Source organism: Podarcis muralis, chromosome 9, assembly GCF_964188315.1.
Source record: "Podarcis muralis chromosome 9, rPodMur119.hap1.1, whole genome shotgun sequence".
NCBI lineage: Eukaryota > Metazoa > Chordata > Lepidosauria > Squamata > Lacertidae > Podarcis > Podarcis muralis.
Window position 1 is genome coordinate 30,654,360 of NC_135663.1, and position 26,030 is coordinate 30,680,389.

Below are 26,030 nucleotides of genomic sequence, written 5' to 3' on the forward strand. Positions count from 1 at the left end.
CACTCATGAGATCCCAGCACAGTAGCAAGTTTTGGTATCATAACTTGTTGTATGAACTACTACATTTCAAAATGTTGCCTTCCATGCTGGACTGCTTTCAGTGAGATTTAAATCCGCTTTGGCATCCCTGTCTGCATAAATATGCTATTGGTCAAGGATGCCTATAACATCCTAAATACCTTCTAAGTATGAACAATACATCTGCTAGTGGTTGTAATTTATTTATTTTTAAGTTTTATTTACAGTCTTTGTATATTGTCCAATAACTTAACATTCTCTGGTTATGAACAGTTGCATGAGTATTAATGTTCCGTTTCCCAGGATTAATTACCTTATTTTTGTCTTCCTTTGCAGGTACATTTGTATTTGCGGTGACAGTTACAGATGCTGATGCAGGACCTAATGCTGAGCTTCACTATTCCCTGTCGGGGAAGAATTCTGAAAAATTCCACATTGATCCATCACGAGGAGCAATTATGGCTGCCGAACGACTGTCTGGCACTTCTGAAATGACATTTTCTGTGAATGTGAAAGATGGTGGCTCGTTGCCAAAGACAGATTCTACAACTGTGACCGTAAGATTTGTAAATAGAGCAGATTTTCCTCGAGTTCAGGCTGAACAGCACACTTTCACATTTCCTGAAAATCAAGCAGTTGGCACTTTTGTCACTTCAGTTTCTGGATTGTCATCGAGAGGCGACTCTTTGTCCTACTATATTGCTAGCGGTAATCTTGGCAACACCTTTCAGATCGACCAACTAACAGGACAGGTCACCATCAGCCAACCCTTAGACTATGAAGCAATACAGAAATACGTCATCTGGATTGAGGCGAGAGATATGGGCTTTCCGCCATTTTCTTCGTACGTAAAATTGGAAATGACAGTGATAGACATAAACGATAATGCACCACTATTTGAACGAGATCCTTTAATTTCTGAAGTACTAGAAAACCTCTCACCTTCTAAAATAATTACTGTAACTGCTGTGGACAAGGACAGTGGCTCTAATGGACAGTTAAATTATGAAATTGTCAGTGGCAATAAGGAGAACAGCTTCAGTATCCATCGTACCAATGGGGAAGTCAGAAGTGTCCGACCTTTAGATAGGGAGAATGTGGCCCATTATACACTTACTATCAAAGCTTCAGACAGAGGTGTACCTGTTCAGAGTACCACCGTCCGGGTGCTTATTAATGTGTTGGATGAAAATGATAATGCGCCCAAATTTTCTCAGATATTCAGCGCTCTTGTACCTGAAAATGCACCTTTGGGTTACACTGTAACACGAGTCACAACATCAGATGAAGATATTGGAGCAAATGCTGTCAGTAAATATTCAATAAGGGATACAAGTATACCTTTTGTCATAAACCCCAATACAGGAGATATAACAATCAGCAGACTTCTGAACAGGGAAGATACAGATCGCTACAGAATCCGAGTTTCAGCACATGACTCTGGGTGGACGGTAAGCACAGATGTGACCATATTTGTAACAGACATCAACGACAATTCCCCACGATTTACCAAACCATCCTATTACTTGGATTGCCCTGAGCATAATGAAGTTGGGTCACGAGTGATCCAGATATCTGCAACAGATCCAGATGAAGGATCCAACGGGCAAGTCTTCTACTTCATCAAATCCCAGTCGGAGTTTTTCCGAATTAATGCTTCTACGGGAGAGATTTTCAATAAGCAACCTTTAAAGTTCCAAAACTCCAGTGGCCCCAGTAATGTCAATCTAAACAGGCACAGTTTCATTGTTACCTCATCAGATCGAGGCAGCCCTCCCTTGCTGAGCGAGACAACAGTCACAATCAACATCGTGGATAGCAATGACAACGCACCCCAGTTTCTCTTCAGTCAATATTTTACACCTGTTACTAAAAATGTAGCTGTTGGTACCAAACTAATTAAGGTAACTGCCATTGATGCGAAAGACTTTGGTCTAAATTCAGAAGTGCAATACATTCTCTCAAATGACAACCTAACAGGTAAATTTGAACTGGACAGTAACACAGGCTGGATTTCAGTAGCATCGCCACTGAGGAATGATATGAATAAAAACTTTCTAATCAAAGTAAAAGCAAAGGACAAAGGTAACCCTCCTCTCTCATCAGAAGTGCCTGTGCAAATAGTTGTAACAGAGGAAAACTATCACACGCCAGAGTTCTCTCAAAGTCATATAAGTATAACTGTCCCCGAGAGTAATGCTGTTGGAACTATTCTCAGGACTGTGTCGGCAAGGGACAAAGATACAGCTATGAATGGACTTATCAAATACAACATTTCTTCTGGAAATGAGGCTGGGAACTTTGCAATTAACGCATCTACTGGTGAATTAAGGCTTGCCAAACCCCTTGATTATGAGCTTTGCCAAAAACATGAGATTACTGTGAGTGCTGCAGATGGCGGATGGGTTGCTAGAACAGGCTACTGTAGCATTACCATAGATGTTATTGATGTGAATGATAATTCTCCAGCTTTTAGCCCAGAAGAGTATTTTCCGAGTGTTTTAGAAAATGCCCCTAGTGGAACAACTGTCATTCGTCTCTCTGCAACTGATGCTGATTCCGGATCTAATGCTGTAATTGCATATGCGGTTCAGTCTTCAGACAGTGATCTGTTTGTTATTGATCCTAATACTGGAATCATCACCACCCAAGGCTTTTTAGATTATGAAACAAAGCAGAGCTACCATCTCACCATAAAGGCCTTTAACGTTCCCGATGAAGAAAGGTGCAGCTTTGCGAATGTCAACATCCATTTAAAAGGAGCAAACGAGTATGTGCCACGATTCGTGTCCAAGCTTTACTATTTTGAGGTTTCCGAAGCAGCTTCTAAAGGCACCATTGTGGGAGAAGTCTTTGCAAGCGACCGCGATATGGGAACTGACGGAGAAGTCCACTATCTGATCTTCGGCAATAGCAGAAAAAAGGGTTTCCAGATTGATGACAGCAGCGGGCAGATTTATGTCACAGGACCTCTCGACAGGGAAAAGGAAGAACGGATCTCTCTGAAAGTGCTTGCAAAAAATGCCGGGAGCATTCGTGGAGCAGATATTGATGAAGTGGTTGTGAATATCACGATATTAGATGCCAATGACCCCCCTGTTTTCAGCTTCATGGTATACAACGTACAAATCAGTGAAGGCGTTCCTGTTGGGACCCACGTGACATTTGTAAGTGCCTTCGACTCTGACTCTCTCCCAAGCTGGAACAGGTTTTCTTATTTTATTGGCAATGGAAACAACAACGGTGCCTTTTCTATTAACCCGCAGACAGGACAGGTTACGGTGACTGCAGAACTGGATAGAGAAACTTTACCAGTGTACAACCTATCTGTGTTAGCCATTGACTCAGGATCACCGTCAGCAACAGGAAGTGCCTCTTTATTGGTGGCTTTGGAAGATATCAATGACAATGGACCCACCCTTTCCACCACAGAGGGAGAGATAATGGAAAATAGCCGGGCAGGGACACTTGTGTTGAATCTTCAGTCGTCCGATCCTGATCTCCCTCCTAATCAAGGCCCCTTTTCTTATTACTTGCTTAGCACTGGCACAGGAACCAGTTATTTCAGTCTCAGCACTGCTGGAGTTCTGACCACAACTAGAGAGATTGACAGAGAACAAATTTGTGATTTCTACTTGTCAGTGATTACAAGAGACTCGGGCATTCCTCAGATGTCTTCCACAGGAACCGTGCACGTAAAGGTAATAGATCAAAATGATAACCCGTCACAACCCAGAACAGTAGAGATCTTTGTCCATTATTTTGGCAACCTGTTCCCTGGTGGAACATTAGGCAATGTAAAACCTCAGGATCCAGATATTTTAGACAGTTTCCAGTGCTCTCTTACATCGGGAGTTACAAGCCTCTTCCATATTCCAGCAGGCACTTGTGATTTAAATTCCCTGGCAAGGTCTACCGATGGGACATTTGATCTCACAGTCCTGAGCAATGATGGGCTACACAACTCAGTCACTAGCAGTATCCGAGTTTTCTTTTCAGGATTCAGTAACGCCACACTTGATAACAGCATTCTCCTTCGTCTCAGTGTGCAATCCGTGAGAGAATTTTTGACCAACCACTACCTTCATTTTCTGCGAATTGCCAATTCACAGTTAACCGGATTAGGGACTGCTGTGCAACTCTATGGGGCTTATCAGGAGAGCAACCGGACTTTCTTGATGGCAGCTGTGAAACGGAACAGCTATCAGTATGTGAATCCAGGTGGTGTGACTACCTTCTTTGAAAGCATCAAAGAAATCCTTTTCCGTCAAAGCGGAGTTCGAATAGAGTCTGTGGATCATGACTCGTGTTTACAAAATCCTTGTCAAAATGGCGGCAGCTGCTTGAAAAAACTGGGTGTGAGCCCTAAGCTACAGAACCACGAGAGTATCCCAGTCATTTTTGTGGCAAATGAACCTCTCCGGCCTTTTACATGTAGGTGTATGCCAGGATATGATGGCACACTGTGTGAAACAGACATAGATGAATGTCTCCCATCACCTTGCCACAATGGAGGGACTTGCCACAACCTGGTGGGCGGATTCTCTTGCAGTTGTCCCAGTGGTTTTACTGGAATGGCCTGTGAGAGAGATCTCAACGAGTGCCTCTCGGGCCCTTGTAAAAATGGTGCTCTCTGCCAGAACTTCCCAGGAAGCTTCAACTGTGTCTGCAAAACTGGATATACAGGTAATTTTTTTCTTCTACGTGTGTGATTGTACTGAATGCAACATAGAGATGAACTAATGGTATTACCTATGAAGGAGCATTTAATCATAGGCGTTCTTGCTGGCAATTCAAACCCAGATGTATGATTCATTTAGCGCATGTGTATTCTGCATTTTTCCATCATGGAACTCAAGGTGGCTTATGTGGGGCTTCCAGTCGCCCCCCCCCCCCATCCCTACAGGAACTAATCAGATCTGGACCTGCTTTGCTTCCATAAGGTGATCACACTGTGTGTCTTCAGTTAACTCACGCCCCAAGTTTATCATCCCATCATCTGCTGTTTGTGAAAACAAGGATCCCACTTGCACCATGCATTCAAAACATTATTATACCACTTTAAACAGTCATGGCATCCTCCACCAAAGAATCATGGGAACTGTATTCCCAGAATTCTTTGGGGGAAGTCATGACTATTAAATTGGTATAATAGTGCTTTAAATGTACACGTGGAAGTAGCCTAGGTCTAAAATTAAAATTTTTAAATGCTTTTTGCCAGAAATTAGCCAAGCGTCAAAGCATGCATGGTTCCATCCTACTTATCTGCCAGACAGAGCCTTGTGTAAAAATCATAATCAGGATCTTCAGCCTTTCTATTAAACATATCAGTTAGATATAGAGTGATGCCTCTTAGCTTTCTGCCAGGAAAGTATCGAGAGCCATCAAATGCATCTCCATTTAAATAGCATATGTGGCAACTGACACATGTTCACTGTTAGAGCCGCCTTGACATAAAAGACACTGATGGGATCTTTCTATGTATGCTCCATCAGTGTAGCCTGCTGAGCCTCAGGTCACAAGTAATTATTCGTAATTGAATGGCTGTTCTAATTAACCTAATGATCTGAGATTGTGTTTCGCAGTGAATCATCACATCAAATTATTTGGCCAGCAGCGTAGCAGAACAATTCCATGCCACAATTGCGGGTAACCTTTTAAGTCATTAGCATCAGAGGTTAAATAGGCATGTACTTGCCAGCTCACTGGGACACTTCAGCAGAACACTCATTTTCACAATAGCACACAATGCAGTCACATCAGTCCTGTAGCTTGTAATTGGGGTTAATGAAACTACAGTGATTTGCTGAGGTGACTGTCATGCCTGGCGCTTGTCACATACAGTATTTCCCCACATTGTAACACATTAATTTTCCCCCCATCTGCTGAAAGCAGAAATATGTCATGGAAGAAATTTGAAAAGTACTTGTGTGAGAGAGAGGGAGAGAGGCAGGGAGGGAGAATTAAGTGTTCCCATAGTGTGGGTTATGCTCTTGCCTTCCCTCTCCAAAAATAAAAAGGCAATATGGTAGCAGACACAATACACCCATGTTAGAAATGTAAAGTGGCGGTGTTTTCTCCTAGGAGGGAATAATTGTAAAAGAGGAAGATCAGTGTAACTCATTGATTGAATTGACGGTTTACAAATATATCACAAAACAGCCCAAAGTAGGTTTGAAAACAATACAAAAGGAACGCTGAAGGCAGAGACCTTTTCATCCTGTTCATAACAAAAACCTAAAATATATGTTACTAGCAGCCTCGTTCCCAGTATTGCTTGGGAATCCTTAGGAACCAAAAGAGTAGACCTTTTGAAATTAATGAAATACACTTAGTCATGTTCATTCTTTTCAGTGGGTCTACTCTGAGTGACTTAGTAGAATACCATCCTATATGTATGTATGCGTGACCCCTGTCTGGATCAAGGCAGCTGCTCTTCTTTGTAGCTTCTGTTGTTTTCTAAAGCAAGCTTTCCTTCTTTTCACTGTAAGTGAGTTCATCAATTATAGACCACTAGAATGGCTTCCCTTACCTTGTTGAGGGGGGTACACAGGTTTTTTCACTGATTTATTATGTTTGGCCAGCTGCATCTCACTTCATCACTCTATAGAAGCAATTAGGCTCATTGCAGTGAGCACAACCATAATGAAAGATTACATTAGTGTAACACTGAGGTTTAAGCAATCTGTTATAATTATGTCTATTAATGATGATCATATTTTGTTTTGGAACGAATCAGTTGCAAGATGGGATATCTCAGATGACATACAGTAGTGCGTTGTCTGCCCTTTCTATGAACCCCTCAGTTCCTCTTTTCTGGACCTTTTTAGGATGAGTTTTGTGGAATCAACTCAATTTTTTAAGCAAGAAGTTGATCTGAAAGATCCTGCCATCTTAGAAAAAGTTGAACGTTATCTTAAATCACTTCTTCCCAACAACTATATGCAAATACTCCATATAAAGCAATGATAACTAAAAGGCTTTTCACACTGTTGCCAGTGAATCAAAAAAGCAGAAACCTAACTGCTCATTTCTCCCCATCCTTGCTGGGACATGCTAGCTGACTAGAGATTCAGTTGCATATTATCCAACTGTCATTATTTACCAGGAAGGCAGAGAACTGGTTCTCTCTTCATGCTAAACCAAATCATGGCTTAGAGTATGTAGGCTTCCAAAGAGAGGATCATATCCCATTTGCCCCTCCCTGTCATTCTGTTGCTGCTATGCTGAGCTATGCCATGGTTGGCTTAGTGTGTTGTCCAAACCTGGGGCTTAGCTTTTTCCAGACTAACCATCAGCTGTAAGCAAGTTTTTTTCTTCTGGTTTACAGCTGGTGGCGTGCTAAACCATGAGCCTGGTTGCCATATGTCCTCTCTGGACGGCTTCCAACACAATATTAAAATACAGTAATGCATCAAACATTAAAAGCTTCCCTAAACAGGGCTGCCTTCAGATGTCGCCTAAAATTCTGGTAGTTGTTCTCTTTGACATCTGGTGGGAGGGCATTCCACAGGGTGGGTGCCACTACCAAGAAGGCCCTCTGCCTGGTTCCCTGTAACTTGGCTTCTCGCAGTGAGGGACCCGCCAGAAGGCCTTTGGCCCTGGACCTCAGTGTCCGGATAGAACGATGGGGGTGGAGACGCTCCTTCAAGTATACTGGGCTGAGGCTGTTTAGGGCTTTGAAGGTCAGCACCAACAATTTGAATTGTGCTCGGAAACGTACTGCCCTCTTTTTCATGGTTAGAGTCATCATAGCGCTCCATAGTTAAAAGTAGAAGTCGGCAAATGTGCCCTCTTTTTTGCTCTTCAAAATATGGCACCCCTACCCAAACCATGGCTTAGTTCAGTGCAGCAACAGGACACCTGGGGAGGAGCAAAACACCTGTGATCTCTTCTCCAGAAGCCCACACACTTGAGCATCTGTTCTAAGCCCTGTTTTGTGTGAGCCAAGCCAATAACTCAGAAGTAGTTTACTTCCAAGCAAGCTAACTTAGAACCAGATTTGACTTAACAGTAGAGCTAGCAGGAGTCCTGTTAATGCAATGGGGCTACTTCCCACTGCTCCCCTGGGCACCCTCCTCAGTCATCTCTAGGGATTGGGGGAAGCACCAGAGCAAGTGGGGGGTGCATGTGCTGATAGAACAATCATATTATCACAATGTTGAATTCCCCCCAGCCTTCAATCTATATATAGTAATACCTGTGGGTAAGTTGTATATAACTCAGTGGGGCTTATATCTGAGGAGACTTGTACAGAACTGCAGCTTTGGGCTTTTCTTTCTGAGTTTTCCTGTTAAAAAAGATAAACAATATGTGGCTCCTATTCCAGATCCTCACAGTTTATCTTTGGGCATGCATGTACAGAATAGCTAGTAACCTATCAAAATTAGTCATTGCCCAGTTTGGTTCAAAATGGGCAAAGTGCTCAAAATCCGTGAAATTGAAACTTGTAGATGAGCCTCTTGTAGACCTTCAGAGTTCATGAATCCCGTCATTTGGTGATTTGTTTAACTTCAGGGCATAATTTACCCAAGCAAATCACCAGTTTCTCTCATCAAAACATTATTATTTGAACCATATGCAATTAATTATAGAGCTGTGAAATGTTTTGGAGGGGAAAAAATAGCCCGAGGAATGTATTTTAAAAAACCAACCCATCTTCAGGCTTGCAAATTTAATTAAATTCAGTGGAGAAATCTTTACAAAAGGCAATAAAACTGTGCAGCTTGCACCATGCAGCGAACCCTTGCAGTGATGAACGGCGTCCAAGTAAGTTCTATCATGAAGTGACAAAAAATGAGAATGCAACGATTGAAGGTTAGGGCAAAGCTACACATTACGTTAGTCACATTTTTAAAACAGTTTGAATCAGCTGTGCGAGGCCCTGCTCTGGAATACAGTCCCATGCAGGTTTCTCTACAAAATAACAGTCTACCAGCTTCTTCTTCTTCTTCTTCTATTGAAAACATCACCTTCAGGGGAAAATAGCAGCCATGGGAAATTTTCAGAGGCAAATCTGTGCAGGATTCAGATCAAGATCTCGGTTGACTGCCTTTCTTTCAAAATAGAAGTGTCAGCATTTTAGAATGCAGTTTGAGGCTCAACTCTGTTTGTGTTAGCATGTAGAGAACTTCCATGCTCTGAGCAGTGGCCAGTTCTTATTGGAATAACTTCTTGTTGCACGTCAGTTTTAGGAAGTTATGACTAGGGCTGGGCAAGTTTGTCAGTTTCAGTTGTCCCAGTTTCTCATCTTTCCCAATCTTAAATTCAGTTCTCCATATATCTACATCAGTATGAGTTTTTTAAAAATATATAAAAATTATCCTCATGGAAATTATCAGCATTTTAATTCACATTTCTCCTAATAGACACATTTGCAAAGCCTCTCCCTATAATACAATACATATGAGAAAGATATGCATAAACCCCAGCACAAGCATTTTTATACACATTACTTGGCTGGAGAACTGCATTGTGATTTTTAAAGAATGGCTGTTTCTCAGTTCAGGTGCTGTTTCAGAAAGCGCAGGTTTACTTCAAATGCAGACTGAATCGAATTTCTGCACCATCCCTAGTCATGGCAATTGCTCTCCATGAAAGTACTACAAGTTAATTCCACATTAGTATGATGTTCAGTGTTTCTACATTAAAAATATAATAATAAAAACTCACTCCGGAATATAGAGAATGACACTCACTTTTAAATTAAACAAATTATTTCTGGGCTCCAGTTACAACTAATGCAAATTATCCCACTTTGTTCATAATGCAAATTGCCTAAGTGCAACTCAGTTTCCATATGGTACTGTCTTCTACTATTGCAGGAAAAATGTGTGACTCCACCGTCAATTACTGTGAATGCAACCCCTGTTTCCATGGAGGATCCTGTCAAAATGGAGTGGAGGGATATTACTGCCATTGTCCATTTGGTGAGTAGAAATTTGGTACTTTATTCAGATTCTCTTGCAGAACCCTAATCCTTTTGACCCTAGCCCCCCAAATCCAACCACCTATGGAGTTTACAGCTTACTGCTTAATTTTTTTATTTGATAATATTGTTTTAATCAGAATAAAGCAAAGCAATGTGACTTGGTTGGTCAGTTACCATCTGGCAGGAAGCCAAACAAAGAACTGGAGTAGTCAAAAAATGGTGAGGCAGGATCTCCAAGTGCTACAAAATTTCATCTGTTGTGAGCCCAACATGTTTTGCAACAAATATTTTATTAATGGCATGCATCTTAGCAACAATCCTGACACACCAGGGATGTTGCAGTATTCACAGGAAATAATTACAGTATCTGTAGATTAGTGTGTTAGAATTGTTGCTTAAAAAATAACAAAATAAAATTCTAAAACCCTTTGGACTCACAATAAATGATATTTTGCAGGACCTAGAGTTTCTTTTCCTCCTTTTTCTGTCAATTGCCATTACAGAGATAAGAAGAATGCATACTGAATCAGACTGAAAACCTATCTTGTTCCATGTTGTGTTGCTCATGGTAACCAACCAGATACCTATGGGAAGTCTACAATAGGACATGAGGACCATTGGTTCTCTCGCTTCTGCTGGGCTTGGTGGCCTTCCATAGAGCCTCATGCATTGTACACCCTACACACCGCTAGTGAGTGAAGAAGTACATCATTGGTCTCTGCTGAATTTCCCACCATTTAATTTATTGGGATGTTACCTCAGGTTCTGCATAATGTGAGAGATAATCTACACTCTCCTTATTTCGTCCGCACCATGCACAATTTTATAAAACTCTATTATCTCTCCTATTTCTTGCCTTCCTCCACCAGTCCCTGAAGGAGGTGAGGACAGGTGACCCCACCTAGGCCCGAAGTCACCCCCCCCCTTCATCCCCAGTTTGAAGATAATATTCTAGAAGGAGAAAGATGGCACTTTTCTTTACCTTTCTCCATTCTACAATATTGTCTTCAAAGAAGACCATTAAAAGCCTGGGCAAAAAGTATAGTATTTATCTGGAGACAGAACATCAGTAGAGTAGATACATGTTGAAGAGATGTGGTGAGGGAGATCCACAGCTAAAGAAGTTCCACAAATAAGATTAGCTACCCTGCCTCTGTAGATGGAGACATCAAAGCAGGGCATCTGCTGAAGACATCTTGCTGAGATTTGAAGAAACTCTTAATTTCCATAAGCCTTGGGAGCCTCGGTTAAACTGGAGTTCTCAAAGTTAGTAGCATACACAGTTCCATTTCAGCTTTATTCAGCAATGGTCACATATGTAACACAGAAATTGATTAAAGGTAGGCAAAGGAAATTCACGCACTGGATGGAAGGGGTGTGTGAAGGTTAAGGAAATCTTGCATCCCACTCCAAATCTCCACACTGTGTTTTTGTTTGACATCTGCACCTGGTCCATGGCAGATCACATGTAATTCCTGAATGGGGCTTTGGTACTTTGAAAACCCTGTGACAAGGAACAGCTGTAAAAGCACAGGATAAGTGAGGGCATTTGAACCACAAAACATTAAAGAGCTGGGAGAGATCATGCCCCAGTGCCTTAGAGGTACCAGGCATCCCAGTATAACACAATTACTTATAATGTTATAATTATTAAAGCTTCTCTTAAACATATGTAAAGGTATGTCAAAATCAAACTACATTATATTTGCAGCAATTGTGCCTTATTCCTGCAATCATTGCCAAGCAGTATTCTCAAGAAATTTATGGATGACGCCAGAAAGACTTCTCTTTTTTTTTTTTTGAAGGACCAATATATGGTAGCAATTATAGAAGAACTTGGAAATCACTAGCTTAGACCGTGAGCCTGCTGTGTATAGAAAATGTAAGAGGAGATACAGCATCTGGCTACAATCACATACAAGTCTTGCATGAACTTAAAATCCATGTTAAATTACCACTGATCATATAAAATAGAGCTGTTGCATCTATATCTGTTTGTAAGTTTCGGCTGGCGCAGCTTCCCATCACCTTTCTCCCAAATAATCATTATGGGGAGAAGGGGAAATTAGGTTCAACTCACCTATTCTGTTATCACAGATGATGTCTTCCAAAGGATTCCCTTCTTCATTGCTAAAGGAAGCATTCTAGGAAGGAAAGAAAGAGGTGATACTTCTTCACAGGAAGGAGCTGGGACAATGAAGGAGCTCATTCTTCTTCCCTGATGCTCCTCAGTCCTATTCCATTCTAATGCCAATTCTCCCAACCCTAAGCTAGGAATGGAGGAGAAATGTGGTTCAGTTCATCCTTCAAGATAAATCTAATCTACACTTCCTGAAACAATATGTGGACTGAAATGTAGTAATCCTTCAAAATTCACACTTTTGCGAATTTTGCAATGTTGTCCTGCGGCCTAACATTTAACAATGTGCCATGGATGAAGCAATTTTCCTCATCTGGCTTCCCAGTGCCAAGCGCCACTGCCAGTTACCAAGAGGGCCAAGGCAGTGGGCACTGAAGAGCAGAAGCAGCAGTGGAAGCATCAACACCACTATTGCAAGTAATATGAGCAAAAATGCATATGTTAGGTGAAAAACGTCCATAAATGCATACATTGGTGAAAACAACATTCACAAATGCATTCATTTGATTAGGGAAAATGCCTTGCAAAATGTGCATATTAGGCAAAATTGCATACAAAAATATGCATATTGGGGGGGTCACTATAGTGATGTTGAATTTTGCAAACTAATGTGGAGAACTGAATTTAAGACTGGAAAAATAAGAAATCAAAATTGATTTCCATAATCCAACCCATTCCTTTATTCCAATTCTACTTCTCCCAACACTTACTTCAGATCTGATTTCTTCCTGATCCTAATTCTGCTCTTTCTGCCTCCCTCTCCATCTCAGATCCCACCCAATCCCATCCTGTCCTGCAGTCTAGTTCTTTCCCTTTCTCTTTGTTTCCTACTTGCCTACATTCTTTTCTAACTTCAGAAATTAATGAGCCGGTCAGAAGGTCTTTGCCATTTTACAAAAATATAGTTAACATCATAACATTTTAAAACTCTTGAAAGACCGCAGGCAAGTATTTTATAAAAATATTATTATAAAAGCGTTCGTATTTCGAAGAAATACAATATGGATGGAATGTAGCGCCTGCGTGTTTGAAAGCAGTTAACAACAAAGAAACATACTGTATGTACTCTTCAAAATGCATTGTATGATGACTTGATCTAAAGAATACTAGATGGTGTGCTGCCAAAGTCAAGGAGGAATGCATCTGTCATTGGTTCCATATTGGATTTTATTTTTATTCCATATTATTTGGCATAGCTAGAAAATGCTGATAGCAAAGGGGGTGGTTTCATTGGCTAGTTTTGAAATGAAATATGATTTAAAACAAGGGAAACAGAAGTAGCACAAATAAAAAAAAAAGGAAGCAGAAGGAGGCAGAAGGAGGGAAATGCATTCAGATGTATTGACTGATTGACTAAATTTGGTTTTGAAAGTAAATAATATATAACAGGGAACATGTAGTATGCAAAATTCATAGGCGTATGGAATGCCAAAGGGCAAGATAATATGGTATTGTTTATCTAAATGATATTATGTATGTGTTAGTACAGGTCACAAAGACCATTTCCACTTTTGTAACACATGGAGAGATATTTTAACACATTTGGAAGGGAAGTGTTATGTCCATCAAAGTCACCCCGTGATCACAAGGATTCCTATTTGCCTCTCATCCACCTGCTTTCCCCCAAAATCTGTTCTGGGGGTTACCCCAACATTCTTCAGTAGATCTGGCATGGGAAGTTCAATTGCTCAAATAGAAATCCTTGAACTCACTAGACAACTTCATTGGCTACAATCCAAAATATTTTATTGGTGCTTAAAACAATTGAAGCTACAGCAAATATTTTGCTTTAGAATTTTATTTTTTACATTATATTTGAATAATTATATCCTGTGCTAAAGATATAGCACCCAAGGCTACTAACAACAGAAACCTTTTTTTAAAAAAAAAATATGCCATAAAATAACAATACTTTTTTAAAAAAGAAAGCAGAAAAGTGACACATACATTAAAACATTAAGTGTTAACGTGAACCAGAGTGCTAATAAAGAGTCTGTGTGAACAGGTCTTAATCAAATTGTTGGAGGTTAAAAAATATGTAGACCACATGTCTTTAACACATAAATGATCACTCCCAATGTATATTTATGCCACACAAATAGTGGTTCTCTTAAAAATGATGGTGATGATGCAAAAATTTGCCACTTTTAGTCCTATTAGAATATATATAAATGCATGATTTATCCATTGAAATAGATGGCATCTAAATGTGCTAACTTGGCTGGCTCGTACCCAGTATCTTCATTTTTGACAGCTTCTTCAGCAAGAGAGCAGTCATACAAGAATTTGGCAAAAAGCAAGCTGGTGTCAATTAAGATGGCATAAAGTTATACCAGATCCAAACCCTGCTCAGCAGTGGGGTTGCTTCTGCTGCTTGGCCTAAGCCGGGCAGAGGGAAAGCAAGCCTTTAAAATAATGTTTTATGCCAGGTTGCCTGGTCACAGTAGCCAGTCTAAGTTCCCCTTCTCTGGCCACACCCTGTCCCACCCCTTTGGGTGAATTTACACTGGCTTCAGTTCAGCTGGCTGAGCCTTGGCTAAGCCAGTCTGAACATATCTCTGGCTAAACCGGCGTTGTGTACTTAGCACTGGCTGAGCCACAAATCAGCTGGTTGAACCGAAGATCTGCTGCACCCTGAGCTTCTCGTCCTAACAGATCTTGCAACAGGATTTCCACCCCCTAAAAGAATCATATTTTAGAGTGCTTCTGCAGTTCTTGATCATTGTTACATTTTTATTTTCGCAGGAGTTTTCGGAAAGCATTGTGAAGTAAATAGCTACGGATTTGAAGAACTGTCTTACATGGAATTCCCCAGTATGGATCCGAACAACAATTATATCTACATCAAGTTTGCCACCATCCAAAGCAATGCCCTTCTGTTATATAATTATGACAACCAGACTGGAGATCGGGCAGAATTCCTGGCCCTGGAAATAACAGAAGAGAGGCTGAGATTCTCATACAATCTTGGCAGTGGCACTTACAAACTCACCACAGCAAAGAAGGTGTCTGATGGACAGTTTCACACTGTTATTGCCCGGAGGGCTGGAATGGTAAGCATTGCTTTACAGAAATTAATAATAATAATAATAATAATAATAATAATAATAATAATAATAATAAAGCTTCACTCAGTTCCAAGTCACATCAGCTTCTAAGAAAGTACAAATGGATGGTTGTTGGGGTTGGGGTTTTTGGAGGTTTTTTTTGCAAAAACTTTAAAAAAAAAACACAAAAGCTTTTTTGTTCCATAAAAATTACCCTGAAGCATTTTAAATGGCTTCTTCAAAGGACGCTCTCTAAATGTGAGGTTGATTAATGAAGGGAATTAATGACTATCCAGATCTAATTAATTGGTGCAGACTATAGGAAGAATAAGCACTGAAGACTAATTAAGAGGCAGATTAAATGTTTGGAATGATGCAAGAACAAAACCCTTTGTAACTGAAGGCTATGTAATTGCCATGCATGTTATTTTTGAACAGAGATGATAAAATTTTGTTCATTCTGCAAATGTTCTGAAATTATTGAAAAATGTGAAACAGAGTTTTCTTTGTGGATGATAACTAACCAGTTCTGCTATATAGAAAATTGCCTTATATTAGACAATCTACCTCCCTCCAAATCTTTTGGTGCCACCACCTTACCCTCTCCATTGCTAAGCACCAGTGGACAGGTTTGTGTTTTAATGGGCTACTATGTATTATTAAGGGAAAGATTGTGAGCAGATGCATTTACTTTAAAAAGAAAGAAAGAAAGATCTCTGATTTTAAATTAAGGGAAGCAATGGTCACTGTGATTTTGCAACTAAGCATTCCAGAGTTTTCCATTAACTGGAAGGAATGGGAGCGAATGAAAACTTAGATTTGCTAAATGCAAACAGCCAAGTCAGGATCTCTCAGTCAAATATGTTAGTGCGATTTCTCACTCCGTAACACATGAAGGGTGGAACAAATTAAAAAGATTGCCTGTTTGTCAACGTGCACCATCATTCATACACATGGCAAGAGCAAACTACACAAGTATTATTTCCTAAATTAAGTAGCAACATTTTCAATATAAAATACAGGAGACAGATGGAGAGGAAAGCAAGTATGAACAACACTAAAGGAACTGTGAAATGGAATGACTCCATGCTACCTTATATATGCTGATACAGTATAATTCCCACAAAACACCTTTGGTAATTTAGTCATCAAGGAAGAAGCGACCATCATTTCTGTTTTCAAATCACTGAGTACTTTTTATCTTCAACAAAAATGCCCTGTTCAGTGACTGAGACACATTTTTTTGTTTTATTTTTAACCCATTGAAATATATTTCCCATGCTGCATAGTGATTCATACCGCCAAAGATTTGTAGCATCTCCCAGATGGTCTGATTGAGGAGTAGAGAGATTAAATGTCAAGCAGCATAAGAAAAACAGTTCTCTAAGGAGGAAATATTTTTCTCCAACGACAGATTCTTTGAGGACTCCATGATTTCCAGTACAGGATGCTGTGTCAGCTGCAATGTTGCAGTGTTAGTACCTGCCAATAACCGTTGAGATTATCTGGAAAATTCAAAGCAGACCTCAACAAGCCTACAATTTTTGTTGTTGTTGTTGTTGTTTTAGTATTTTAGTAGAAACTATCTATCCTATTTTACTGGTGGGGAAATCAAGGCAAATATTAATGAATTTGCTTTTCCCACAGTCACACAGTTGGAATTAATTAAATGTGAATTCATTGGGTGAATTCATTGGATAGCACAGCAACATCTAGCTGTGCAATGAAATTTCCCTGCCCTATCCTTTCTACTTACCACATATACATGCACATTTGCCTACTGAATCTGCTGCAGAGGCTTATGGAACCTCTGGAGCAGATTTAGGGGGTGGGGGAAGGAGAAGGTGTGGGAGTTACATAGTGCAGCAAAACATTTCACTAATGTAACTATTCAGCTGGGCGCCGCCCATTGAATCCATTTTTCAATTAAGCAAAGTTGTGGTAATATTCAAGTTGAAATGTCTTTAAATCAGCAAAGGAGACTTCATAAAAGACGTGATGAACTATTTAATAGGCCTCTACAATAATTCCATCTCTAGACTTTTCCTTCTCCCTGTGTTTACAAACCTAAAATGTGAAGGAGGAACTACCTTTATTGAAGTATTTCTGCTGGAGGGGGTGGGGGAGCATTCTGCATGTCAAAAGGGTATAAAATAACTCTACTGGATTTAAAATCTGTCGTTTCCTACAGGACTTCAGAATTTTTATGGAAAGCTGGTAAAAGCATTAACTTGTCAGGTTTGAGATATAGCAAAGTGACACAGTAGAAACTCTCATAACTAAAGAGGTAACAGTAGCAAATTAACTGCTAAAGTCACCAAGCAGGAACATTTGACTATCATTAGGAAGCTGAATTGTATGAAATCAGATCCAAGTAAAATACTGTTTGAAATAATTCTTCCTTCAGATGGCTCTGCCATCTCAGAATATATAGCAATCTATAAATTGATAAAAATTCCTGTACTTCTGTGGCTTTTCCATTTTGAAAAAAAGGTGAGTACAGGATAGAGGTGTGTAAAATTATCCATACTGTGGAGAGAGTGGTGAGAGAAATGTTTCTTTTCATTCTCTCAAAATACTAGAGCCTGGAACCATCCATTTTGCATTTCAGTCCTGGAGTGGGGGAAGAACATGAAACCACTGACCCTAATCCAAGTCCCTGACATAAATCCCACCCTCCCCACAGCAAGCTACTATTAGCCACAGAGAGGGCAAGATATGGGCATCATTTTCACCTCTTCTGAGTTAAAACTTACAAACCTCCAAAACTGACTTCAGTGCTCCAGGAGCACAACTTTATCTGACAGCACCGTGGTATCTATGCTGCCAACATACACAGATTTAAGTGCCATGGTTTTCCCCTTCTTCCAAATTCTGCCTTAGTTTTCTAGGAGCAAAGCTGTGCTTATGTCTGTAATATGAAAGTTGCAACTGACAATTAGAGTTCATTTACCTATAAGTATCCGCCCCCCTCCAGTGCATAAAGATATACATGGAAACCTAAGCCACAATATAATTGTTTCACCCCTAAATATTTTTAGTACTCCATGTAATCTTGATGGGTTGCTATGCGTAAATGATCATCTTAGTGTGATTTTTTCAGGCAGCGTCCTTGACCGTGGACTCCTGCTCAGAGGAACAGGAACCTGGCTACTGCACTGTTAGCAATGTGGCTTCATCTAGCGACTGGTAAAGAACCTTTCATTTTATCCTTTGGTGATTATGCTCAATAGACACCGCCTGGCCTGCAAAGAATAAAAGAAGCCTTTCTGCAGAAGGAGGCCTATTGATTCTATGGGGTTTAATGTATCTTTAGTTCACAGACTGGGCCTCAGCTGAGTCAATTAAGCTACTGAAGAGATATCACTGCGATCTTTTCTACCTCCCTAGTTTCTGAATATAAAAGAGAATAATTAGAAGAAGCATTCAGTGAGAAATTGGCTGTGATGACATCAGCATCCATGTTATGCAGCTACCGACAATGTAAAACAAGCTATCAAATTTCAGTAAGCCGTTACGAGGTTTACTAGCAAAACACACCAATATATTAAAGAGATGAAATGGATGTATGACTCACTAACTTTCAGGTGAACACTTTGATCTAAGAACAAAGAGAGATTCATGCTTTTGGTGACGGAGGTTTTGTCAGTTTTCAAAAATGCCCTATATGAGAAATAATCAAGTCAAATTAGTCTGTCCCTCCAGTGCCCTACTAGACTCTGATCCAAAAATGGTAAAAAAGTAAAGAAAAAAGTTCATGGTTTCATTCAAAAGCAAAGCCTCACGAAACTACACTTGTGTTGACAAGAGCTTTTGGGCAATGTATTTAGCCCCAATCCTAAATTGCATGGCACCCCCTATCATTTCCCCCATGACTTATGCAGCGGGGAGCCTGCTCTGTCCATGAAGGCTTGCCACATGATTTCAGAACAGGGTTCTCCATCACTCCGGGAGCAATAATAATAATAATAATAATAATAATAATAATAATAATAATAATTTATTTATACCTCGCCCATCTGGCTGAGTTTTCCCAGCCACTCTGGGTGGCTCCCAATCGAGTGTTAAAAACAATACAGCATTAAATATTAAAAACTTCCCTAAACAGGCTGCCTTCAGATGTCTTTTAAAGATAGGATAGCTACTTATTTCATTCACTTCTGAAGGGAGGTCGTTCCACAGGGTGGGCGCCACTACCGAAAAGGCCCTCTGTCTGGTTCCCTGTAACCTCACTTCTCACAATGAAGGAACTGCCAGAAGGCCCTCGGCGCTGGATCTCAGTGTCCGGGCTAAACGATGGGGGTGGAGACGCTCCTACAGGTATACAGGACCGAGGCCATTTAGGGCTTTAAAGGTCAGCACCAACACTTTGAATTGTGCTCGGAAACATACTGGGAGCCAATGCAGATCTCTCAGGACCGGTGTTATGTGGTCCCGGCGGCCACTCCCAGTCACCAGTCTAGCTGCCGCATTCTGGATTAATTGCAGTTTCCGGGTCACCTTCAAAGGTAGCCCCACATAGAGCACATTGCAGTAGTCCAAGCGGGAGATAACCAGAGCATGCACCACTCTGGTGAGACAGTCTGCAGGCAAGTAGGGACTTAACCTGCGTACCAGGTGGAGCTGGTAGACAGCCGCCCTGGACACAGAATTAACCTGCGCCTCCATGGACAGCTGTGAGTCCAAAATGACTCCCAGGCTGTGCACCTGGTCCTTCAGGGGCACAGTTACCCCATTCAGAACCAGGGAATCCATGTGTGGAATTGGTCCACTGCTACATATATTATGGTGAGCATGGCAGGTTAAGACAAACTAGGGGAACAGAGCAAAACACACAGTTCCATACCCCTTAACCATCCATACCCTTTTCATTGTGAGCAACATGTAAAGAGGTCCAGTGGCTTAGCTATAAGCCACACTAGGCTTTTACATCACATGCAGTATGGTCAGGCCAATAGCCACTTATGGTGGAGCTACATCTTATAAAAAAAAAAAAGAGGATGCAATGGCATCCTTATGTTTAGTTACACTCTGCATATTGCTTAGCTGAGGCATAGGCAAACTCGGCCCTCCAGATGTTTAGGGACTACAACTCCCATCATCCATAGCTAACAGGACCAGTGGTCAGGGATGATGGGAGTTGTAGTCCTGAAACATCTGGAGGGCCAAGTTTGCCTTTGACTGGCTTAGTTCATATTGCCCAGACCCAGATGTCATTACAAGGTCTTTTCCTGCCCCCACCACACCCTCAGGAACAATAATCTGTTCTATGTGCATCATATATGGTGCTTTCTGTATAAGGCATGCTAAGGGCTTTGCAGCAGTACAACATGCGGAGTTGTCAAAATGAGACTTCTGATTGTAACAAAGTAATTGTGCTATCTAAAACATGCCTACTCAGAAGTAAGTTCCACAGAGTTAACTCTTAGTTAGAGGATTGCAGCCTTATACTAGGATCCTATTGTTAAGTAAGTCCCTCTGAGTTCATTGTTTGTTCTTTGTCTCTCCCACCCTCAGGACTTTAGACGTGCAGCCAAACAGAGTCACCATTGGAGGTATCAGAGCCCTGGAGCCCATACTTCAAAGGAAGGGACAGTTGGAAAGTCACGATTTTGTGGGTTGCATAATGGAATTTGCAGTCAATGGACGTCCCTTAGAACCCAGCCAGGCTTTGGCAGCTGAAGGAATCTTGGATCAGTATGTGTTTTACGTAATATCAGAATAACAATTGACTAACTCTGTTTTGTGATCCTCACATGTCTGAAAATTCACGTATGTTACCCATGAATGCTCTGATACAGCAAGGGAAACGTGCGCGAGGAGACAGCACCTACATGCTGATTCTCTTGCTGGGTTGCAAATTGTGTTGTAGACCAAATGCTCCTTCTCTGTTGAAATGTGCATTTGACTAGAGGAACCTGAGGGTTCTCTTTATTTGCACCACACTGCATGTATAGTTCTCCACCCATACTACAAAGTATATGCGAATGCCACTCTCCAAGATTGTATATTGTTATGCATGATGTAAGGGGCCCGTCATGTTGTTGCTTGTTCCTAAGCACCACTAGGAAGATAAGTCAATGAAGTCTGACATACACAAAGATGGTGAAATAGTTGAAGGGTATGCACTCAGCAGCAGAGCACATGTTTGCATGCAGAAGGTCCCAGGTTCCATTCTTGATACCTCTAGGTAGAGCTGAGAATGGCCCCCACATGAAAACTTGAAGAGCCACTGCCAATCAGTGCAGATAATCCTAAACTAGGTGGGCCAATGGACTGAATAGAAGGCCATCAATGGGTAGTCATGATGGTGGCTACACTTCCTCTGGCATCGCGTGCGGTGTGCTTCTGTATACTGCTTGCTGGGGAGAGGGCTATCATGTTCATTCTATGCTTGTGCGCTTCCCATAGACCTCCAGTTGGTCACTGTGAAAATGCTGGACTGGATAGGCCTTTGGTCTGATCCAGCAGGACTCTTCTTAATGTTCTCACGACTCATAAGAAGGCACCTTTCCTATGAACAGACATACAGATCAGCAACAGTATGCTATAAAGTCTGCCAGCAGATGTTCTAGATCTAGAAAAGCACCATTCTTTAACATTTGTCTGCATTGTTATATCCAGTGCATTAAACGCCCTCCGTATGGTCCAAGTGTCTGTTATCTCACTTTTCCTCTCAGATGTCAAGGCAGTTCCCTGTACCATCTCCCCCTGTGAACACTGCTTCAAAATGATTGATTAACTGAACCTGTTGTTTCTTCCATCCCACTGTTTGAACTTAGGGGTGGAATAAGAGGATGTCCTGAGTGGTTAGCTCATCCCCCTGCTTTTCATGGTCTCAGCTTGTGGCATAAGATTTCCTGAAGCTCTGTAGCACAGAGATCAACATCAATTACAGTTTCACAGACAGCCAAACATTGGACCTTCACCAGTGAAGGATAGATGTGTATATTGTTGTTGTTTTTTATCTCTTGTCCACCAGGATTCTTTATTTAATGTCTTGGACAGTTGCACAGAGAAAAGTGGTTTCAGGCTTCCTTTCAGATTGACTTGGCAGACAGTAAAGTAAAAATCATACTGCTCTAAATTCAATGGACAGCTCAAGTTTATTCCACTCTGGTTACTTTCCGCATTATATTTTCAGGCTGTGTGAAATGCGGTTATTGCAACTAAAAGGCTCTGGAATCTCTTTTGTGTCTCAGTGTTAACATGTGCTGCTGGGACCCAGAGGTTCACAAGTGGACAGTGTCTAGTATGAAGCTATAAAACTGAAGATTATGGGGGGGGTGTCCTTTGGTCTATCTGGATAATCAAGCATAATATTCTCATGAAGCAATTTTACTTGATTTTAAGCAGCATAAGAGAAACATTCAGGAACAGTCATATCCTGCCAGGTGGATGTTGGTAAATGTGATAGTTAATGAATAACTAAAAGCTGGTTTAAAAACAACAGAGTTTCATGGCACCTTAAAGACTAGCAGATTTATCATGACATAAGGTGCCATCAGAGTCTTTGGCTGAAACACACTAAGGGCTTCTTCACACTTTTGCTTGCTATCTATTTACATTGGATTGTGTACTGATTCATTCCCAGAGTCTCTAGAGCTTTTCTTGTTTTTCCCTGGCTGTGCCTTGGGATCATCTGATCTTCTTACCCACTGAATTGGAAGCTCAGTAAGCAAAACCTCTGTTGAGATTTTCTGAGCATCTGATAAGATCCAATTCAGCTGGTAAGATCAGGGTTTCACAAGGCATAGCTGTGGAACAATGAGAAGACACAATATAATCAAAATACAGAACAATGGAATGAGCCCTAGCGTGGCCACCATGCTACACACTAAAACATAGGTAGAATATAGTAATATCTATGATGAAATGCGTATTTCATCATTAAAGGTTAAACTGAAGGAGTACTATTTTAAAATCAAGATATGTCGGGAGTGGAGTATATCTTTTTTTTAAGAAAAAGGAAAAAACAGGGCTACATTTTTCATTTTGAAAAGTTTTAGCCTGGTTTCCTTTATGCATTACGGTAGTTACTTGGAAACTGTTTTCCTGTGAGGGCCTCTTGTTCAGGGATAACATTTAAGGTTACCATTCTGTGCACTTTTCACTTGGGCGCACACTTCATTGAATATACAGTGGGACTTACTTCCGCTTAGGCTGTAAATGACCAGTCTCATGGGTGTAAGTCAACAATCCCTCAATGGAAAGCACCTTCCTCATACTTGGAATATTAAAGGCAGGAAGCAGCGAACATTTTGCAGCATTTGAACTTCACACTTCAGAGAAAGGTGTTGGGATGATGTATGGTTGAGACGGTGTGACTTGAGTTAAAGGGTTTATGTTTCTTCAAGTAGCTGTGCCCATTCCTGCTTGAGGGTGTGAGGAATGTGTGGGGGGGGGAGTTGGTTTTTGAAGCAGGGTTGCATTTTATAAACCAATGAATTTATCCTGAAATTAAATTTCAAATTAAAATATAGGCATCAATCCAAATACGTCCCCTCCTAGCTTATATTCCTAACCAGCTTGTTTGGAAGAGAGAGAGAAAATGAAGTAGTAAAGACTTGACAAAAACACAGCCAAGAATGGCCAATAGGAAGTCATTCTTCCTTGCCCTACATTAAGGTGACAAACCACTGTCCACCACAATCTCCATGAAGGATACAGAGCATGCACTCTTGTCATAAGACAGAAATAGACTGCATGACAGCTCAGAGGGCACAGCCTCTCTCAACATCCTGGCATTGTTGCTCAGCCCCAGTGCTTGGCCCCTGGTGCTTTGTTACCCTTCCTTCCTCCTTCCCTTTGTGTGAAAACATAAGAAGAGCCTGCAGGATCAGGTCCATAGCCCCTCTAATCTAGCATCCAGTTCTCACAGCAGCCAACCAGCTTCCCATGCGAAGCTTGCAAGCAGGATCCGAACACAAGAGACCTCTCCCCTAATGTGGTTTCCAGCATATCATCACTGAGCTATCCTCTCCCCTTGGCACAGCTTGCTCTCAGGGACAGCAGGTTAGCCCAAAATATATGTGGCATATCAATGAAGCATCCTGGGTGTCAACGGAAAAAAACGTCTGGTAAAGGTGGGACGCGAGTGGCTCTGTGGTCTAAACCACTGAGCCTCCTGGGCTTGCCGATCAGAAGGTTGGTAGTTTGAATCCCAGTGATGGAATGAGCTCCCGTAGCTCTGTCCCAGCTTCTGCCAACCTAGCAGTTTGAAAGCATGCCAGTTCAAGTAGATAAATAGGTACCATTGCGGCAGGAAGGTAAATGGAGTTTCTGTGCATTCTGCTTTCCATCACGGTGTTTTGTGGCGCCAGAAGCTGTTTAGTCATGCTGGTCACTTGACCCAGAAAGCTGTCTATGGACAAACACCGGCTCCCTTGGCCTGGAAGCTCCCTCGCTTTTGACAGGACCTTTACCTTACCTTTACCTGTTGTATAGAGCAGTGGAGCTACTCTTCTGACAGCAGTGTTTCTGCTGCTCGCCTGAATGGGGTGGGGTGACAGTGGAGTTGGACTCCACCAACAGGAGGACCATTGCCAATTTGGCATCCCTGACAGTGCAACTGTGTAGCTCCAACTTTGCCACTGCCCCACCCAAGCTCAGTCCAGGTAAGGAGCAGAGATATTAGTATTGAGAGGATGGCTCTACCTCATCACGTTTGATGCTGCTAGACACATGAAATGAAAAAATAAGTGTTTATCATTTCTGGTTCTAACTCCTTCTCAGCAAGGAAGCTCAGTGGGTCAGCTTGAGTGACCCACTGGTCTCACAGGGCTATTATGGAGAAAGAAAGGGGAGATCGTGTGTGGAGTCTTGGTCTCTGGTGTGGGAAGAATTTAAGAAATAAGCAAGCAATGAAACTATCGTTATTTATTTTATTGTATTTTATTTTTGCTTGTTCAGGTGTCCTAGGCTGGAAGGAACTTGTGCTATTAACCCTTGCCAACATGGTGGCACTTGTGTGGATCAGTGGTCTTGGCAGCAGTGTCACTGCAAAGAAGGACTGACTGGAAAACACTGTGAAAAATGTAAACAGAGTGTTTCTTTGCCCCCACCCCTTCTGCCTTTAACCTACATTTACATCTCCCATAAACATCTTTGTGTTTTCTGCTTTGCACATGGAAGAAATATGTAATGATTGAATTCATTATAACAGTAATTATGAAGCAAAATATCATGCTGGCCAACTCCACAAGGGACCAGCAAATTGCAACAGAAACACATTTAAAAAGTAGAAATCCATATATTAAACCCAGCCAGCCACTTTCTATTGCCTTAATATATTTTTTAATTCTTAATTGCAACTAGGGTTGTTTTTGTTTTCACTTGAAGGCTGTTGGGTATGAAATAGAATGGAATTGGGGAAATTGTTGGAAAGGAAGCTAGTTTTTATAAGCAATTAAAAACCAGACACATTTTCTCAACATGGTCTACTGGTCAATTCAGTTTGCATTCCCAATTCATACTTTACAATACAATACAATACAATACAATACAATACAATACAATACAATACAATACAACTCACATTACTCTTCATTTTGCAGTGCAATTCTCCAACCAAATAAGGTGTGCAAAAATGCATATAAAAGTGTGCATGCAAATGCATATATTCATGAAAATAGCATTAAAATGCATTATATCGGGGGGGGGGACTTTGAAAAAACATGGACAATACTGTAACTTGCATACAAAAATGTGCAGAATTAGAAGAAAATGAGGTCCTTAAAAATATTGGAAAACTGAACTTAAGATTGGAAAAGTTAGAAACTGAGAAACCAAAACTGACAATTTTTTCCTTCATTACCTGCTAGTTTTTTATTTATGATCTCTTCATTCTTTATCTGTGGTGGGTGGGTGGTACAAAGAGATAGAATTGTGAGTG

The 26,030-nt window shown here is 41.0% G+C and overlaps 1 protein-coding gene across 1 annotated transcript in view; it reads left to right on the forward strand.

The window, feature by feature from the left end:
* The window catches only part of FAT4 (FAT atypical cadherin 4), a 138,797-nt gene that overhangs the window by 102,795 nt on the left and 9,972 nt on the right, over window positions 1-26,030 (forward strand). The window contains exons 9-14 of the mRNA XM_028744582.2: window positions 355-4,704; window positions 9,843-9,947; window positions 14,835-15,142; window positions 18,240-18,325; window positions 20,654-20,833; window positions 25,049-25,173. Of these exons, the coding sequence (XP_028600415.2) occupies window positions 355-4,704; window positions 9,843-9,947; window positions 14,835-15,142; window positions 18,240-18,325; window positions 20,654-20,833; window positions 25,049-25,173 (5,154 nt within the window). The remainder of the gene's footprint in view (window positions 1-354; window positions 4,705-9,842; window positions 9,948-14,834; window positions 15,143-18,239; window positions 18,326-20,653; window positions 20,834-25,048; window positions 25,174-26,030) is intronic.